This window comes from Gopherus evgoodei, chromosome 4, assembly GCF_007399415.2.
Source record: "Gopherus evgoodei ecotype Sinaloan lineage chromosome 4, rGopEvg1_v1.p, whole genome shotgun sequence".
NCBI lineage: Eukaryota > Metazoa > Chordata > Testudines > Testudinidae > Gopherus > Gopherus evgoodei.
This window is the reverse complement of record NC_044325.1, coordinates 21452707-21473207: the sequence shown is the minus strand read 5'-3', so window position 1 is coordinate 21473207 and position 20501 is coordinate 21452707. Positions and strand designations below refer to the sequence as shown.

The 20501-nt window shown below is 40.5% G+C and overlaps 1 protein-coding gene across 2 annotated transcripts in view; it reads left to right on the top strand.

The window, feature by feature from the left end:
• KIF26A (kinesin family member 26A) overlaps positions 1-20501 on the top strand; it is a 136522-nt gene that overhangs the window by 39778 nt on the left and 76243 nt on the right. For both annotated transcript variants that reach the window (XM_030558636.1, XM_030558635.1), the window contains exon 3: positions 7537-8037. In XM_030558636.1, the coding sequence (XP_030414496.1) occupies positions 7537-8037 (501 nt within the window). The remainder of the gene's footprint in view (positions 1-7536; positions 8038-20501) is intronic.

Here is a 20501-nt window from a genome sequence, read left to right as displayed (position 1 = left end):
GATGTCAATCTAGCACCTTTCACAAATACTACATTTGCGTTAAGAAAAAAGTTGTGCTCTTCCATGCAATTCAGTAGATGATCAAAGTTAAAGCCCTAATACACCAGTGAGAATTCACTCCCCAGCCTCAAAGAGGAAAATAATTAAAAATAGAAAACTGATCAAGTTTTCTTTAAAATATCCAATTTCTCTCAAAGGTTTTTATCGAAATGTTTTTTAAAAATTAACATTCAAAGGAGAGCTTTTGAGACACAGCTGGTTAGCTGTAAGTGTAGTGATGGCTTTATAACTATTTTCCAAAACGTCTGTGTTATAAAAGACTATGATAGAGACAAAGTAGCAAATGGGTGTTGTAAGAGCACATTTTCATCTGAACAAAATCAGTGCTGAATTTGTATTGTGAAGTTACAGTAAGTCACAGAATAGAGAGAGAGAAAAAAAATTAAAGGATTACTTAAAACCAACAATAAATGTACAAATTAAAAGTCATTATTTTAAAATGAAGCTATACTCTATTAAATAAGCATAAAATTGCATACTCGTTTGGATGTGTAGTTTATAGAATACACAGAATACTAAAATTGACTCAAATGCAAGTAAAATATCTGTTTAATTAGATCGTAAAGAAAGGAGATTAAAAGTAATATTTTGTAAGATAGTAATTACTGTTTTTCCAAAGTAGTCTGGTTCCTGTGTATTGACATAAATTTAATTGTGATAGTGGATCTCTTTGGGATTCTACATTTTGTTTGTGTCCTTTAATTACTTTAAATCACAACCATTACCTTTATTTTGTTTTCTGTCAACTAAATACACTGCAGGGCTTTTTGCTTCAATAGCCTGCCTATTCACAACCACAGATCTCTGAGCAATCAGCCTCTAACCTTTCATTGTGAGAGGTTACAAGTCAAATCCTTGCAGGGGCCTATGCAACAAGATAACAGGAAAGGACCTTGTAACCAATGGGGAGTAGGCTGAGGTGCTGATGGCGTCTGAGATGTAAATAAACCAGATTGCTCTCGTTTCCTGTTTCCACTGTATTATGCATTCCAATAGCACAATTCATCTTTATGACACACACCTATGGCTTTAACTTTACTGTGGTCCACTAAAGTACATTAAAGTGGGCAGGAAATGGAATTAAAGAGAGCTCAGTTGAGGCTTTAGAATAACTAAACACATTGCAATAGTTTTCAGTGTAAGGTGACATCTATTTTCAAGAAGATTTAACATAGTGCTTCACTTTGGTTATACAAATGAATGTTGTCATAAAGTCACACAACCTATTTATAAATTGTTCAAATGTGCTCAAATCAATTTTCAAAATTCTCTGGGTTAGCTACAGTTAAAACACAAGATCTGAGGGCCAGATCTTCAGCTGGCTGAAGTCAGCGGAGCTATGCTGAGGTGTTTAAATAAAATTTGCAGACTTATACCACTGACAGCTGCACAGGGAGGACCAAATTCTCCTGCCTTAAATGAATAGTCCCATTAAAGGTAGTGGGGTACTCATGTGGGAAGAGTGGGCAAGATTTGACCTTAAAAAGGCATGTAGTTGTTTTCAAACTTAGACACATTTTAGTAGCTCTGAAGATGTGGTGTGCAAGCCTCCCTATTCAGAGATATATTTTCAAGTACATTTACAATTTTCAGCTTACATTTAGCTTTTTAAAAAAATGGTGACATCTAGTCAATACTTTTCTTGTGAGGATTTTGCATGTTTTATTCTTTACTGCATATATACTAGGAATATATTTGGCAGGAGGATTGTGCGTTTGCAGTATGGGTTACTTGAAGAAACATAATTCATATTCTTCCTTCCATAGGATAATTAGTGCCTGCCCTGTGATGTCACTTATTTGATACATGTGGTTGAGGTTTTTGAAAATGAACCATTCATCGTGCTCTTTGTCTGATTACACTGAATGGCCTCTGGTTTTGCTGAGCACTGTGTTCTTTTTTTCTATCAGTGAATAGATAATTGAACGCAAGCATCAACCTTCAAAGTGTTTATCAATATAGAAGATATTAGTGGATATTGCACAATGTCATGTAAGGTAAAAACTAATTTGTAAGCAACACAGCAGAAAGCTGGAAAGGCAATTAAGTTAAAAAGTCATTAACATTGATCGTTTTGCACTGAGAAAGTACATTCCTTTCTCAGAAAATATCTTTGAAAAATGTTGTGCACCTAGATCTATCTTTAAGGTAATACTTTAATATGACATTTAGTTTTCTTTGAATATTTTGCTTTTAAAACTAAGAATTTAGTTTAATGCAGTGTATTGTTCAAGATTCACTTGAATTATATGAGCAAGGAGAGACCTGTAGGTAATTAGTAAGGATGGTTGCTGGCAGTTTCTTTCATCATTTGTTCACACTACAGGTATAAATTCTCACTGAAAGGATAAGGTTACATGATGGGTGGGTATTACTTCAATGATTGCAGCTTCTTAAGTGAGAATCCAGATGCTTTTCTTCTTTCTCTCCTGTTGGTTAGAGTGGGCATATGAAGTAAATAGCTGAAGGTAAGGTTTAAAGATTAAACTTTTTCTATTTTGCAATGGAAGAATAGCCAGTACTGCTTGTGGTTGCCTAGACAAAAGTACCCATCTGCAGACTTTAAGTGAATGCACATATGGGGCCAAAATTTCAGAAGAATTCAGAGCCAGATTTTCAAGGGCTCAGCACCCACAAGTGGGTCAGATTTTCAAAAGAGCTCTGCTCCTATCAAGGCATGTTGGGTACTGACCTTTTTTACAATTGGCCACTTATTTTGATGCCTAGATGGAAGTTTTGGTTATTCTGAAAATTCTGGCCTTAGGGCCTGATCCAGTTATCATGACAGTGGATAGGAATATTCCTATCAGCTTCAATGGGAATTGATTGAACCCCTTGTATGTTACAATAGTGAGGAATGCTTTGAAACCTTTATTTGAAAAATATTAACTAAAGAAAACCCACACTTTCTTTTTTTGTGGCAAATGGAATATATTGCAGCCTTATAGTCTGCAAATTCATTGGTCCTTGTCAAATTTGATTAGATAGAAATGCAATAGCTGAGACAGAAATCAGATAGAGAAGTGTGAATTAAAATTACTGATTTCTCCTTTCTCTCTCTTTTTTTAAAGCTACCTTTTCATTACTTTGTGCTTGTTGTGAGATTATGTTTATTACTGTTATTGAAGATAAAACTTTAAGGCAAACTTTGGGTCCAGGTCTACTCATGTTGAAGTAAATAACAGATTTACCCATAGATTTACTGGGAACAGAATCAGGGTCTTTAAAATCTGCCTTCCTTACTTTTCAGTCCTGCAGATGTTGCTTGTGTGAGTAATCCTCACTCAAGTGAATAGTCCCACTGAAGTGAGTGAGATTACTCAAGTGAGCAAGGACAACTCACTTAAAGATTGACAGGACCAGGCCATGGATCTTATTCATGTGAATAGTGCTTATTTCCTGGGACTTCATGGAGCATTGGATTGGACTCTCAGTGCAATTGGCCCTAACAGGACCATCTGTGTTACTGTCATGAGTAAAAGTTTACTGGATTGTGCCTTTACTACAGGTTGATTATGCACTTCCAGAATTCACATATAGTAGCAAACTAGCTTAAAAGCAGGGTGACCAGAAGTCCCAATTTTATAGGGACAGTCCCTATTTTTGGGTCTTTTTCTTATATAGGCTCCTATTCTTCTCCCCCCCTGCACCTGCCCGTTACCATTTTTTCATACTTGCTGTCTGGTCACCCTACTTAAAAGTGAAATAGGTTTTCAGAACCAGGAGAAGCTATCAGTGTAAACGGCACCGTACCATTCAACTCATTCAAACATTCTGCAGATAATTACTAATGATGTACACAAAGTAGATATAGAGAGGTAGCATGATAGATGTGAAAAGTACTGTATGATTTGTTCATGTGCTTTGCGGGAAAGATCAACATATCCGTCTACAGCATAAAAGACAACTGCTCTATCCTTTGTAGTGTAGCAGATTAAAATGTTGTTGGAGCACTGCTTGGGTTTAAATGTTGAGGTCTTTACCATACCACATAACCTTTCTTGTCTGGCTCTTTTCCTTCTGTCTGTGAGGCAGTAATTGTGGTTGGAATTCTACCCCCTCTTGCTTGCAGTGCACAGAGCACATTTGGTCACTTTAATTTCTTCCCTTTGTAAAACATGTGAGTGTAACTTTCTCATAAGGTTTATTAGAGCGGAGGCTATTGAAGTGGAGATTCAGGAGTCGGGATTGTCACAGGGTAGTGAAATCCCTTTCATTGGGCTGGTTTAACTTTTAAGTCACGTTTAATGTTTTTAACAGTAACTTGTGTTTCCTTTACCCTTCACACCCATCCGTTAGCCAGGTGTTTTTCTTACACCGAGTGGAAAAATAAAAGTAAACCATCTGCACAGCTGGTCCCTCAGTGAGAAACTGGAGGAGGATGGGCTGAGCTGCAAGAAATGATTAGAGAAACGGCTTGAGTAGTTTAAACGGCCTCCTGCAACTGCTCGATAAAATCCAACCACTGGAAAGGGGAGACCGTTTTTATAGTGAATTAGGATATTTAAGCAGCAAAGAATCCTGTGGCACTTTATAGACTAAAAGACATTTTGGAGCATGAGCTTTCGTGGGTGAATACCCACTTCGTCAGATGCGTCCTTTCAGATGCATCCGACGAAGTGGGCATTCACCCACGAAAGCTCATGCTCCAAAACGTCTGTTAGTCTATAAGGTGCCACAGGATTCTTTGCTGCTTTTACAGATCCAGACTAACACGGCTACCCCTCTGATATAGGATATTTAAATCTACAATACAATACACTTATATGAGCGATGCCATGTAATTTCCTAAAGAAGTTGTTTTTTGAAAACATTTATGTATCATCTCGATTTTGTAACTTTGCACATTTGATTGAACTTGTATCAATCACTTCACATATCTATGCATGATGGGCTTCATTCTGTTCTCTCTTACACTGGTTTAAATCCGGAGTAAGTCTACTGAGGTCAATAGTTACCCTGCTGGAAACTAGGTGTAAGGAGGAGCAGAATTAAGTTTACTGATTTCTTTACATCAGAAGTACATTTTTTATCAGAAAACATTTTCATGTAATAATTTGCTTATTTTAAATATTTGATAGCATTTTAGCATTGCCCTATTAGTCACATAATCCCAGAGTTTGGAAACACTTATGCTTGGATTTAACTTTATTCACATTATTAGTCCCACGGATGTAATATTGGCTCTTAAGAGAACTAAATAGCACTATACTTGGAAAGTATGTATTTCTTTTGGAACTACTCATGTGAGTAAATCTAATCAGGTATGTCATTGTTTGTGGGGTTTGGCTAGGGTGACCAGATAGCAAGTGTGGAAAAACTAGGGGGCGTGGTGGTAATAGGAACCTGTATAAGAAAAAGCCCCGAATATCAGGACTGTCCCATAAAATCAGGACATCTGGTCACCCTAGGTTTGGTCCAGAGTTCTATCCTGGAAACACTTGCTACTGAGCTTAGTACCATTTGGTTTTCTTAGTAGACAGTGAGAGTATGTTCAGTATTACAGTATTCACAGCACTCAGTACTGTGTGCAGGATTGCCCCGAGAGAAACTATATTTTTCATTTTCTATTTGTCAGGGTTCATTTCTGCTTCAGGGTGGATTAGAAGATCCTAAAATATTAATTGCTCCTTTCTGCCTGATCCAGGGTTCTTTGTCTATGTGTTATAATCTCTCAGTAGATTGGGGAGGGGAAGGGCTTCCTCTGTCATGACTGTGAGCAACCCCTGTAACTTCAAAAGATAGTTTTACTAGGGTCAAGCTTCATAAAAGGAGCAGAGCCAAAGTAAAAGCAGCACCTTTATTTGAATCCATATGTCAGTTTACTAATACAATGTACTGGGGAAATAATTGTTCAAGCAGTAGCAACAGAACTTCTTTTTCATTCTAATGGTGTAGTGCCATAGGCACTAGTACTTTATAATTTCCAAGGCTTAGAAGTATCAGTGTTTAGATATTCATTCAAGGGACAATAATTTAGGAGCATAATGAAAAGTACAATAGTTAATAATATTAGCTGATGAACAGAGTGATGCTAAATACACTCTTAACAGCTTCTGTCAACAGCAGTGTTGTATTTTGTGAGATATGTTTAAGAAAACATGGCAAGAGTACTCCAGCAGACGATAATGAAATCAAGTCCAAGATTCTGCCTGGGTTGTTAAATAGTGTTTTCGGACTTTTTAAATTCAAACTGCAGGGAAATAGCTCACTTGGAAGAGAATAATACGCAAAGCAAAAATATAAATGCCAGGATTTTTAAAAACAGTTTTTACTGATGTATATTATAATTAAAAATAGAATTAGTTGGACTTCTAGTAAGTTGTTCATTTCCTTGAGAGCAATCACAGTTTAGCATAAAGTAACGCATTTTTTTTAAAAGTGTTCTAATCTGGATATACTGTAAGCACACATGATATGGCTATGTTACTAGCTTTGTCTGGCCTCATCATTAACAAGCAAATTAAACATTTTTTCACTTTTTTTTAATTAAACAAATAAACCTTGGCTTGCTCTGTGATCTTTCATTAAAACCTTAATTGTCTGGAGAGCTCAACATGAGTGCTTGAAGTTGGTCAGTTTCATTGCACAGCATTAGGTATTGGTAGCAGATTAACAACAGAGCTGGATTTAATCTCTTCCCTAATCCTTAGAATAGTCTGTTAGGGAGGAGAGGCAGTTGCGTGTTTTAGGAGATAGATTACTGTATCTCTGAACTGAAAGCACAGCGATGGGTTTTAAAGTGTCTGAACAGGCATGAAATGATTTTGAAAGAGAAAAGCTTATTCAGTGGAAATAAAATAGGTGTTACTTTCAAATCAGCTTCTTGGCATGCCCACCTCTGGAGGTTGTGGTAGGCTCCAAATGTATTTTTTTTTCATCAAAGCAGTTGTAGCGTAAGAAAATATTGCCATCACAATAGATCACAATGTTCAAAAATGTAGTTCCCAACTAACAGAGGAGCCAACTGCGGTTAGTATCAGGTAAACTAATTCTGCTGCTGCTTGATTATTCAACACTGAGGGCAAGGACCACAAAACATTTACCAGGTCACGCTTTAATCTGTTTAGTGCTCTGAGGTCTAATTTTCATGGATTTAAGATGATTGCATGCCTTTGAAATGCATTATGATATTAGTAGGGTCTGCACCAGAAACAACGTTGTTGCTGAGCATGAAAAACATGGGCACATTTCAAAAGAAGAGTTAATTAGGAGGGTAAGTAGATGAGTAGTTATCAAGTGCACCACAAGTTCCACTGTTAAACTCTGATAATTTTCATGCTGGGCATTATACAAATGAAGCTGCTTATGACTGATTAATCAGTCTGGCAGGGTACTCAGCTGAAGCCGAAGAGTTAGCAAGATACCTTCACTGCAAGTACTGCTAAGGATGAAGAGTGAGTTGTGGACTGTATTTCCTTTTTCTGTGTTTGTCTTGGACTGATTTTCTTTTTTCTACTTTTTTTTTGTCTTTAGGACACAAGATTATCAGCTTTAATTTTTGATAAGCTTCAAGTGCCTGACTATTTACAGAGAAACAGGAACGAAGGAGAGAGCAGATGTGAAATTTGCGCCACCCACCTGAATCAGCTGAAGCAGGAAGCCATTCAAATGATCCACACCCTTAATCAAGCCAGCTATCGAGAAGTACCCAGCCTCCCTCAAAGCTCTGGAGGAGTGACCAGTGTCTTACCAAGGATGGTGACTGTGTCATCCCAAAGGGATTTGCCGCTTGTTGCTGGGCAGGTGGGCAGACAGTCTGGAAAATCAACAAACCTTTTATCTGGGACAGAGAGAAAGAAGGGACTTGGATGGCCTCAAGGCACAAGCAGTTTTCCAAACTCCAGTGTTCAAGTAACTGTGGCTCCCAGCGGCCTCAGTGGTGCTTTGAGCTCCGTGACTATCCAGGCTCAACAATACCTTGAGGGGATGTGGAGTATCTCCAGGGTGAACAGCTTTCTTCCCCAAGCTTGTCTAGTAAGTACTGGCAACTCAGATACAATGATTATTAGTTTTTTAGGGAATCAGCTCAAATTACTGTGAACCATGTCTCGAGAAATTAGAGTTGAAAGGAGCTTTAAAATGTTTTTTTTCCAGTGTACATAACAGTTAATTTGCTTCTGATCTCAGGTGATAGAACAACCTTCTTGCAAGTCTCTTTGCACACATTTCAGCTTTGCCTATAACAGATGATCTTAACTTTCACATACCAGGTGTCTAGGTTTAAAAAACACCAATGACCAAATTCATCCATGGCATAACTCCATAAACTTCAGAGGAGTTATACCAAGGATGAATTTGACTCATGATTCTGAGTATAATGCAAGATTGGAGCTGTTGGCTCTGGACAGATTTCAGATTCAGTTTGGCATACTACTGTATTCTTGCACATAATCACGGCCTAAATTTGTTTGGTAGCTTCAGCTGATTGAGCTCCAAGTTCAGCAGGACACTTTGCCTTCTAAAAACGCTGCTTTGTAATGATGCGGTTACAGGAGGGCTACTGTGTTTGCATCCTAGAGGGGGCTGACTTTCTGTGGTGGGTGAAATGATTATACAGACAGATCCTGATCTCAGTTGCCCTGATGTAAATCTGCAATATCGCCATGGAAGTCAGATAGATTTACCCAGGGGTGGCTCTGTGTTTTTTGCTGCCCCAAGCACGGCAGTCCGGGTGCCTTCGGCGGGGTTTCTGTGGGAGGTCCCGCCACCGAATTGCTGCTGAAGCCATGGGACCGGGGGACCTCCGCAGAAATGCGCTGAAGGCTCCCTGACTGGTGCCCTCACAGCAACTGGCATGCTGCCCCACCCCCGGCTTGCTGCCTCAGGCAGTCATGGATTTACCATATAGTTACAGTGATAAAAAATAAAAAGCAGAAACTAGCTTATTTGGGTCTTTAAAACATCTTGGGAACTTCTTCATGGAAAGGTGCTGTATGAATGAAAGGTATTATATAGAAGGCCAATCTGAATACCAGGTAGAAATCTAGACAATATTGTGTATAATGGTGTGCTGTCTTTCAAATTCTGTATATGTCACAGGAGAGTGATGAAATGAAGAGGCTGGAGCCTGCTGGGGAAATCTGCCTGATTCCCTTCAATCTTGCCTGGTGGCCTGCTGGGTAGTCCTGGCATGCAGACTGCCCAGCTGGGGACTCCAGGCTTCTTGGGTTCATGGCTCTTGGGCACCCCCACCATACTGGGCCTTAGAGGTTTTCAGCCTTCCTGCTGTGGGGGTGTCACGGCTTCCAAGTGCATTACTGCAGAGCCAGGAGTCTGGAGCTTCTGGGACAGGTTTCCAGGGTCTGCAGCTCCATGGCAGTCCCTCCATGTGGACTGCCTGAGGGCTGAGACCCCAGGGGTTCCTTATTCTCAAGCCACATGGAATGCAACAGCGGCAGGGAGACTGAGAAGAATGTGAAGTTCACTCAGCAGCTGCCTGTCCTGGGGAGAACACTTTGTTTGAAAGCACCATGTATTCGTGTTTTTGAAATGAAACTTCTGCAAGATTTATGGACTGTGAGAAAATTTTGAAAAATGTGGATTCATAGGGTTTAAGACCAGAAAGGATCATTAGATGTTTTGGAGTTAAACCAAATTTTGAAATGCTAAAATTCTGGAAATTCTGACCTTTGGCCATCTCTAGTTGATATACAGGATGCATAAGAGAGGATCCTTCTTGAAATAATGCGTTTACTACACTAAGTAGTAGCTTTCTATCCAAAGAGCTCAATGTGCTTTACATGTATTAATGAATTAACACTCAACTCAGTAGAGCATGTGAATTGGGTCTTATCCCCATTTTAAAGACTGGGTGATGGAGAGGCTAAGTGACTAGCTCATGGTCACACAGCAAGTCTGTGGCAGAGGTGTAACCCCTCAGGATTACAGATAAGAGCCCCCATCGAGCAGTGGTTCCCAACCTTTTTTATCTGATGGGCGCCAGACGACGAGCCACTGAGGATGAGCATCTGTTGAAATGCTGCTGACAAGCGGCAACGTCAATGGGCGTTGCCACTGAAATGCCGCCAATAAGCGGCAACATCAATAGGCGTTGCTGCTGACAAGCAGCGTTATCCAGAGGCTTTGCTGCTGAAAATTGGCATTTCAGTGGTGATGCCTCTGAATGACACTGCTTGTCGGTGGCATTTTGGCACATGCTTGTCTGCCAGCCAGTATATGGGCGCACTTAGACGCCCTGGCAGGTGCCATGGTGCCCGCAGGCATTGTGTTGGGGACCCTGTCATAGAAAGTAATGGAGATATACCTATCTCCTAGAACTGGAAGGGACCCCAAAGGGTCATTGAGTCCAGCCCCCTGCCTTCACTAGCAGGACCAAGTTCTGATTTTGCCTTAGATCCCTAGGTGGCCCCCTCAAGGGCTGAACCCACAACCCTGGGTTTAGCAGGCCAATGCTCAAACCACTGAGCTATCCCTCCCTCCCCCCAAAGCATTATGAGATCCATTATGTACAAATATGTTTTCCGTACCACCAATTTCAAGGACAATATAGTAAAAAGTATTGTCTGGGAGATAGAAAAATTATGAATATTTTACAATAATCTTCAAATTAAAGTGTTCCCTCCTAAATCCCCCTCTCAAACTCAGAGTATTGCACAATAATGCCCACCTGTGAGCTGCAGTGTTTGGGGTAATTGCAGCAGTTTTTATATGGGATGGAACTCAGATTGTAAACTTTTGGGACAGAGATGCATCTTTAAAGCATCTAGCAGACTTTGGGTGCTGTGTAAATTATAATGTTTTGTGCTGCAGGATCAACTATTAGGAAAAACCATTTGGGAACCAGGGCAGAATAAAACGTAGATGGGAAAACGTAGGGAATAAGGTTCAAAAGATGCAGATACAATTCACTTGAGATAAGATCTTGTAATCAGTTGCTTCAACCAATTGCTCTCTGTTCAATGGTTAAAAAAACTACTGACCAGCTAAAGATGATTAGTAGTTTGGATAGCTAGTGAACAACTTTTGGGGTGATATAACTTTAAGACAGTTGATTCGTGTCTGGCTGTTGAAGTGTGTGATTATTATTTTGAATAGCCCTTTTTATCTAAAAGCTAACAAATAGAATACAATTTCACCTCAGGGGTGAAACATGACAAAGGTCCAGCAATGCACAGTATCACTACACAAAAGTTTAGAATAGGAATGAAGAACTGCATGGGAAGTTTAGGTAGGCCAAATGTGATTGCCTATGCTGGAATTTGGTCAGGATGCTAATAAATCAATGTAAATATACATAAACCTTTTAGAAACGTGCAAATATATTGACTCTTGAAAAGTTATGTTTTTCTGTACATTTTCGGGTAAGTGTATTTATATACTACATTAAACTGGTTAATGTAGCTATCCCAAGTGCAGTAAAAAACATTACAGCAAATTGTTTTTCCTTGCGTTTTATGCCAAAACATAACCAATGTGACATGGGATTTGAATTGAAACAAATGGTTCCGGTTATATTGCAAAAAATATTGCAGCTTCTTAAATCTTTAGCATCTTCTAGTTCAGAGGTTCTCAACCTTTTTTTCTCTGCGGTCCCCCTCGACATGCTATAAAACTCCAGGGCCTACCAGGAGCTGGGAGGAGGGCTTGGGCATAGGCGTAGTTTGACTTCTATTTTTTGTGTGTGGGAAGAGGCAGGGGCCAGCAGGGCTCGCTACCTCTGCATGGCAGGGTCCAGGGAGGGAGTGCCACCTCCATCCCCTGACTCACCTCAGCAAGCCACCCAGCTTGTCTGGGTTGGCAGGGTTGGGGCAGGGGGAGGGGAAGAACACACACAACCGAAAATTATAATTCGAAGGTGGGGGGCTTAGCTCAAAAAGTTAGAAAACAGCTTAGAGTGCAGGGATGGGGTAGCTTGGGGCTGTGGTGTAGACTGGGTGGCTCGAGGTGCAGGGAGGGGGTAGTTGGGGTTGTTTGGAGACTGGGTAGGGAGGGGGTAGCTGGGGCTGTGTGCAGATGGGGTAGCTCAAGGTGTACAGAGGAGCTGGCTAGGGGCTATGTGTAGGCAGAGGATAGCTCAGGGTGCAGGGAGGGCGTAGCACAGAGTGTAGAGAGAGGGGTATTAGGGGCTGTGTGCTGAGAGTCCCTGGCAGTCCCTGTTCCCAGAGGGGTCTGCCAGCCATGAAGCTGCCCCATGGGGGGTGCTCTTACCGGCTGCCTGTGCGAGAGCAAAGGGGGCTAGGAGCAGAGGAAAGGCTTCAACCTGGGGCACCAGCAGGAGACAAGGGAATGGTACTGCTGCTGCCTGCTCCATGGCATCAGCCAGAGCAGCAGCTACCCTGCACTGCCTGGCTCCAGCTTCCCGCCTCCAACCTGGCCAGGGAGTGGGAAGAGGAGATGAGGCGGGGTCTCGGGAGATGTTTGGAGCTTCCTTGGGACTTCCATGCTCTTGCCCTGCAGTTTGGAAGGGGGTGGGGGAATGCTCTCCATGTCCCCAACTCTGCCCATGGGCTCAGGGCTTCTGCCCCACAGGGAGCACCAGGGCTTGGGTCTCTGAGCTTTAGCCCTGCGTCTCCTGGCTTCAGCCCCGCTGGGAGGGGGGCGCGTGCTGTGGCCCCTTTTGAAAGGCCTTATGGACCCCCAGGGGGCCACAGGACTCCCCCCCGCACTGTTGAGAACTGCTGTTCTCATTTGCTTTAAAAAATTCAGTGGGAGAACTGGAAAATTGGACTATTAGAAAAATAGAAATAACGTGCTAAATAACATGGCCAAGTATAGGCCTCTGTTCAGCAAGGTGCTTAAGCACATACCTATCGATAAACACATGAATAGTTCAGTTGAAGTAGATGAAATTATTCATATATCTAAAGTTTATGCATGTGTTTAAGTACCTTACTAGATCAGGCTAGGCATGGCCAGATCCTCAGCTGGTGTAAATTAGTATAGGTCCATTGAAGTCAAAGGAACTATGCTGATTTACCCCATCTGAGAATCTGGCCTGGTTATTTTAATCACAGTTCAAAGTCTGTCCTTGAATTCTCAGGCAAGAGTCTCCTATTTGCTTGAATGGGATTTAGCCCTTCATTAGCTTTCTTTTATTCTGTTTGTTTTGTAATGATGGTGACTTTTATTTTCCTTAGTGAAATTACTAAAAAGTAATCAATTGTGAAAAATATGGGAATGACAAGATTTATTGTCCAGCAGTTACTGTTATACATTGATAAATGTCATATTGAAAGGATTTTTAAATGAATTTTTTCAAAATCTTTTTTGCTGGCTTGCTAACAGACCTTTATTGGTCCAGGTTGTTGAGTATTCTGAGACAGAAACCTGATCTACACGTAGGAAAAATCTCCCTTCTTGATCCTCTTATAGCAGAACATAGGGATTGTTGTCATGCCAGCAGTGTGCTACTTCAACAAATGCAGAAGGCAAAGGATGGCAGTAGGTTAACATTATTGCCAGTACCACATGTTCAAGAATCGTTATTCAGACCCTTCCAAAATCATGAGATTAGCTTGAAAAGAATAAGATTTTAAAAATAAAGTTATTTTTTCTGCTGTGATCTGATATTTTCACTTTTAGGGGAAAGCACAGCATCAGTTTGTGTGATCATCTCAGGTTCAAAATTCAGCCTTAAACAGACACACCCACAAATGCAGGCCTACTTGTTTACTACTCGAAGGGGACTCCGCTTACTTTTCCAAGCACTACGGTGTGTAGGATGCTGGCATTATATCCCTCTCTACCTAGACAGGATATGCAAGTTCGCACCTTTATCATCTCCAGATCAGCTAGTCATTTCATTTGATCAGAACATCTCACTCCCTTTTTCACAATCTTCCCCATGAGAAAAAAATCCAGCTTCAGAGTCTGGACCTCAGAAAGGTCATCAAATATCACATTTTTTAGAACAGAATCTAAAACCCCAAACTTTTTTCATCCCGTAAGGTCTGAAGGTCACTGCTTCACATTAGCTTAATTTGGGTATGAAGGAGTTTTACATTGGCTGTAACGGAATGAGGCCTCAAAGCATTTAAGCCCATTCCACTAAGACTGTAATGGTATTTCCAATAGGATCGTAGTAACAGTATTGTCAGAAATAGAATTTCTTATTGACATTTGCAAAGCTGTTACTTTGCTCATACGTTGGTCATTCACCAAGCATTACAACAACATTTCATTGTCTGAATATTCTACTTTTGAATACTGTGCACTGCAGGCTACCAGTATTAGCTTTTTGTTCTCAATTTTGGTTTACTTAACTATCTTTGTTCCTACCCCGCAAGTCAAAGTGGTAATAAGGCTTTTGATAGGTGGCTATGTGGACCTTACAAACAGGACAGTTTTATCTTGGCTGTTCATTGGTTTTATGTCTAGCTCATCCACCAGTTTAGAGGCCCCTTCACCTCTCTTCTTCTTTGATATCTCCCTCTAATTGGTGCACTTGTAACTATTTATATACTTACTTACTATTTATATGCTTATGGCTATTTGGAAGCTGTCTTCCTAGGGTCAGTCTCCAATATGCACCCTTCTTCAGAGGTGGGTGCAATATAATAATCTAGCTGGATTGACAGGGTCATCTATAAATCATCAGCTTTTACCTGAGCGCTTGGAGCAAGTGTAACCCACACACCTGTTTGTGGTGTTCTGTCCCACCTAGTGGCACTGAGACCATTTAAAGAGAGATTAGTGAGTCTGCTCTACTAACTTAGCTAAGAGCCGCATGGCTTTTAGATCATGCAGTAGAGGCTCAAGCACTTAGCTCCCGAGATCCCAGATTTGATCCCACCTGCCGATGATCAGGGTCTGTCAGTGTTTACACCAGAAAAAAATCTTTCAGACCTGGGAGGACTCAACCAAGTAGTCTTGAGCCTGGACTGGTGGATGTACTTGATGGGAGAAAAATAATTTTATAGATGGACAAAATTGTTTCATTTGTCTAATGTGGGGCTTGAATCCCTAACATACTCTTTGAAAGGCCTGTGAAATGCACCATTGCCCCAGCACCTAAGTGCTAGAATTATGGCATCCCTGAGTGGTGGAATGCTATGTTACATATATATACATGGCCATGTAACCTGGACAGAAACACTATGGTAGTAGACACTTTCTTCCCCCTTTTTTTTGTTTAGTTATTGAAACTCAGACATAAAAAGCCATTACAAAATGACTGTTCCAGCACTTGAATATAAAAAAAATAGAGAATTTACAGTATATAGCTAGAACACCTAGACTTCTCATGAATTTCATATACGTATATTTAATGGAATTTATTGCCACTCTACAGAACATAGTGCTAAATCAGTTATGTTAATTGAAAAAGATTTATCGTATTATTGTTAATGTTGTAGCCTGGTTCTAGATGATGTATAAAATAATGCTAGTTGAAATAGCATTAATGTATGCATTTAAGTTCCTTTTTCATTTATGTGCATTATTGATCTTATTTCATTGTTGGGGAGATAATGGATTTATAATTAGAATACACTCACAATAATCAATGATGAGATTATTAGGCTTATAAATAGAATTTTAAGACTAAGATGAGGTAATTTCCCAGTGTAACTAAGAATCAATAATTAGAGGCTTGCCTTGAATCTTAAAGTAGTACTTGTAAGATTAAAAATAAAACACTTTTAGAGAAGTAAATCCATGTATATTTCTTAACTGTGTTACACAAAGATATGGCTTATCTCGAGTTTATATTTAGTTCTTCTCCAAAGTTAGCCCTTCTTTTTAAGTTTGACTCTCCAAAGCTTCCAAAGCTCTCCCCAGCTGTGCAACCATGAAGGCTGGCTGCCCAAATTTGATTTTGTCCTAGGGGATGGAGTCATCCTGCCTTGCCCAATTGCCATATGTTTGCAATCAGGTTTGAGGGAGTGACATCAAAGGATTCACAGAGCAAATCCCTTGTCCTAACACACGGCAGTACATTTTTCCTTTCTGACTTACATAAGAACGGCCATACTGGGTCACACCAAAGGTCCATCCAGCCCAGTATCCTGTCCTCTAACAGTGGCCAATGGCAGGGCCTCAAAGGGAATGAACAGACAGGTTATCATCAAGTGATCCATGCCCTGTCACCCAATCCCAGCTTTGGGCAAACAGAGGCTAGGGACACCATCTCTGCCCATCCTGACTGATAGGTCCATCAATGGCTATCTTCCATGAATATATCTAGTTCCCTTTTGAAACCCGTTATAGTATTGGCCTTCACAACACTCTCTGGCAAGGAGTTCCAGAGGTTGACAGTGTGTTGTGTGAAAAAATACTTTCATGTTTGTTTTAAACCTGCTACCTATTAATTTCATTTGTGGCCTCTTGCTCTTGTAACATTTCCTTATTTACTTTCTATATATCACTCAAGATTTTATAGACCTCTGTCATATCTCCCCTTACTCGCCTTTCTTTTCCAAGCTGAAAAGTCCCGGTCTTATTAATCTCTCCTCATACGGAAGCCATTCTATACTCCTAATCATTTTTGTTGCCCTTTTCTGAACGTTTTCCAATTCCAATATTTTTTTTTTGAGATGGAGTGACCACATCTGCTCACAGTATTTAAGATGTGGGCGTACCATGGATTTATATAGAGGCAATATGATATTTTCTGTCTTATTATCTATCCCTTTCCTGATAATTCCCAACATTCTGTTTGCTTTTTTAACTGCCACTGCATATTGAGTGGATGATATCAGGGAACTATCCACAATGACTTCAAGGTCTCTTTCTTGAGTGGTAACAGCTAATTTAGACCCCATCATTGTATATGTATAGTTAGGATTCTGTTTTCCAGTGTACATTACTTTGCATTTATCAACATTAAATTTCATCTGCCATTTTGTAGCTCTTCGCAGTCTGCCTGGGGCTTAACTATCTTGAGTAGTTTTATATGATCTGCAAATTTTGCCACCTCACGGTTTCTCTTTTTCCAAATCGGTCATGAATATGTTAAATAGGTCTGGGCCCAGTACAGATCGCTGGAGGACATCACTATTTACCTCTCTCCATTCTGAAAACTGACCATTTATTCCTACCCTTTGTTTCCTATCTTTTAACCAGTTACCGATCCATGAGAGAACCTTCCCTCTTATCCCATGACTGCTTATTTTGCTTAAGAGCCTTAGGCGAGGAACCTTGTCAAAAGCTTTCTGAAAATCTACATATACTATATCCACTGAATATCCTTTGTTTGCATGGTTGTTGACCCCCTCAAAGAATTCTAGCAGATAGATGAGGCATGATTTCCCTTTATAAAAAAATGTTGACTATTTCCCGACAAATTATGTTCATCTATGTGTCTGACAATTTTGTTCTTGTCATAAACAGATAAGAAAAGTTAATAGCACAGAAGTACTTTATATCTCTTTGCTTGGAAAGGGTTAACAAGAACAGTAAGCCTGGCTGTCACCTGACCATAGGACCAATCAGAGGACAGGATACTTTCAAATCTTGAGGGAGGGAAGTTTTTGTGCTGTGCTGTTAGTTTTGGTTGTTGTTCACTCTGGGGGCTTAGAGGGATCAGATGTGCAACCAGGTTTCTCTCCAATCTCCCTGATACAGTTTCTTATAGATTCAGACTAGTGAGTACTAGGTAGATAAAGCGAGTTAGACTTAGGGTTGTTTTCTTTATTTGCAAATGTGTATTTGGTTGGAAGAAGTTCAAATGTGTATTTAGCTGGAAGTAGTTAATTGTGTATTTTTGCTGAAAGGATTTTAATTTGTACTTGAATACTTAGGCTGGGAGAGTATTCCCAGTGTCTATAGCTGAAAGACCCTGTACCTATTCCATTTTTTTAAATTTACAAAGATAATTTTTACTGTTTTTTCTTTCTTTAATTAAAAGCTTTTCTTGTTTAAGAACCTAATTGTTTTTTTATTCTGGTGAGACCCCAGGAGACTGGGTCTGGATTCACCAGGGAATTGGTGGGGAGAAAGGAGGGAAGAGGGAGAGAGAGGCTGATTTCTCTCTGTGTTAGGATTACTGTCTCTCTCAGGGAGAATCTGGGAGGGGAAGAGAGAAGGAGAGGGGAAGGTAAATTTTCCTCTCTGTTTCAAGATTCAAGAAGTTTGAATCACAGTGATCTTCCAGGGTAACCCAGGGAGGGGAAGCCTGGGAGAGGCAATGGTGAGGGAAAGGGTTTACTTTCCTTGTGTTAAGATCCAGAGGGTCTGGGTCTTGGGGGTCCCCGGGCAAGGTTTTGTGGGGACCAGAGTGTACCAGGCACTGGAATTCCTGGTTGGTGGCAGCGCTACAGGTTCTAAGCTGGTAATTGAGCTTAGAGGAATTCATGCTGGTACCCCATCTATTGAATGCTAAGGTTCAGAGTGGGGATTTGTACCATGACAGTTCTTTATGATAGTTTCAACCAATTTGCCCGGTACTGAAATGAGGCTTACTGGTCTGTAGTTGCCACGGTCACCTCTGGAGCCCTTTTTAAAAATTGCATCATATTAGCTATCCTCCAGTCGTTTGGTACAGAAGCTGATTTAAATGATAGGTTACAGATGGCCGAAGTCCTGCAATTTCACGTTTGAGTTCCTTCAGAACTATTGGGTGAATACCATCAGATCCTGGAGACTTATTACAGTCTAGTTTATTAATTTGTTCCAAAACCTCCTCTAAAGACACCTCAGTTTGGGACAGCTCCTCAGATCTGTCACCCAAAAAGAATGGCTCAGGTTTTGGAATCTCCCTCACATCCTCAACAGTGAAAACTGATGCAAAGAATTCATTTAGTTTCTCCGCAATGGCTTTATTGTCTTTGAGTGCTCCTTTAGCATCTCAGTCATCCAGTGGCTCCACTGGTTGTTTAGCAGGCTTTCTGATTCTGATGTATTTAAATTTTTTTGCTATTTCTTCTGGAGTCTTTGGCTAGCTGTTCTTCAAATTCTTTTTTGGTCTTTCTAATTTATTTATTTTTTTAAGTTGGAGTATACATTTAAGTTGAGCCTCTATTCTGATGTCTTTAAAAAGTTTCCACGCAGCTTTCAGGCATTTTACTTTTGGTACTGTACCTTTTAATTTCTGTTTCACTAACCTCCTCATTTTTTGTGTAGTTCCCCTTTCTGAAATTAAATGCTAAAGTTTTGGGCTGCTGTGGAGTTTTCCCCGCCACAGGGATATTAAATTTAATTATATTATGATCACTATTACCAAGTGGCTCAACACCCATTCTGTCACCTCAAACTAAAAGTGATTTATCATGGTAGGAGCTCAGATAGGATGGTGGTGAGGGCCGTGTAAACAGTTGAATAGATAGGGGATAGATAGGGGAAGGGACTCTTTCTCTGAAGACTGAGTGGGGAAGGACCAGTTTGTCCATCCATGTATTGGCGGTGATTCCTTGCATTGCTTTTGACACTCTCCAGTGATCGGAATTCCCACACTGCCTGCTAACATACCAAGGTTAGAAAGACACTGGTCTGGTTTAAAAAAACCGAGCAAAACTCTGATCAAGAACTGTTAAATTGCTGTGTATCTGTGTTAATTGAGCTCTTGGGCTGTAATAAAGTCCACAAGCTGCTTGGCTCCAGTGGGGTAAATAAGGAGGGCACTGATGATAAAGGAGTTGCACTGCATGCATATGAACTGTCCATCCTTTGACTTGGAACTCCAGTGTTCTTTCTCTTTTATGGCTTTGCCTATTGACCAAACTCCCTTGGGTAGACTGACTTAATGAGGAGTCAGCATGCATGTAGCCCAGATGGCAGCATAAATTTTAGGCCTGTCACAGAGCCTTGTTTAGTAGATTTGTGTGTGCTAAGGGCCCAATTCTCCCTTGAGATGGCCAGAGCTTGTACGTTTTTAAGCATGATACTAGCTGAACAGTGGCATGTACTCTGGTACCTGACAGGAAGGTTGGTCCCTAAAATTGTTTTCTTTGAAGTAGTTAAATTTAACACACAGGCCCAAGCATGATCAAAATAGAAATTAGGAATGAGTGTCTCCCATTTTTGCCTTTTATTTTCTTTATTGGTATTTCTATGCCACTCATCAGAATATCTGAGCGCCTCATAATATTAATGAGGATGTTCTCAGGTAGGAAAGTATCGTGATCTCCATTTTACAGATGGAGTGAGGCACTGCGAGATTAAGTGATTTGCCCAAAATCACATGGGAAGTCTGGGGCAGAGACAGAGGCAGGCCACCCCAGGTCTCGTGATTCAAAGTTCTGTGCCTTGCATATATGACCATCTTTCTTCCCTTCCCTTAAAGAAATGTCAGGCTATTGGAAGTTTGCACTAATGGAAGGGCCTTTCCTCTGATTTGTTTTATGTGGGGAAAACAAATCCTCAACTGATGTAAATGTATATTATTATAGGCTTGAAAATGCTTCCCTTTGCTTTCAACTATCGACTTCTGTCAGTATAGTCAGGAGCAGGGCCCGCTCCAGGTTTTCTGCCGCCCCAAGCAGCAAAAAAAAAATAAAAGGCCATGGCAGTGCGATCGCGGCTCTCCACTTTCAGCGGCAGGT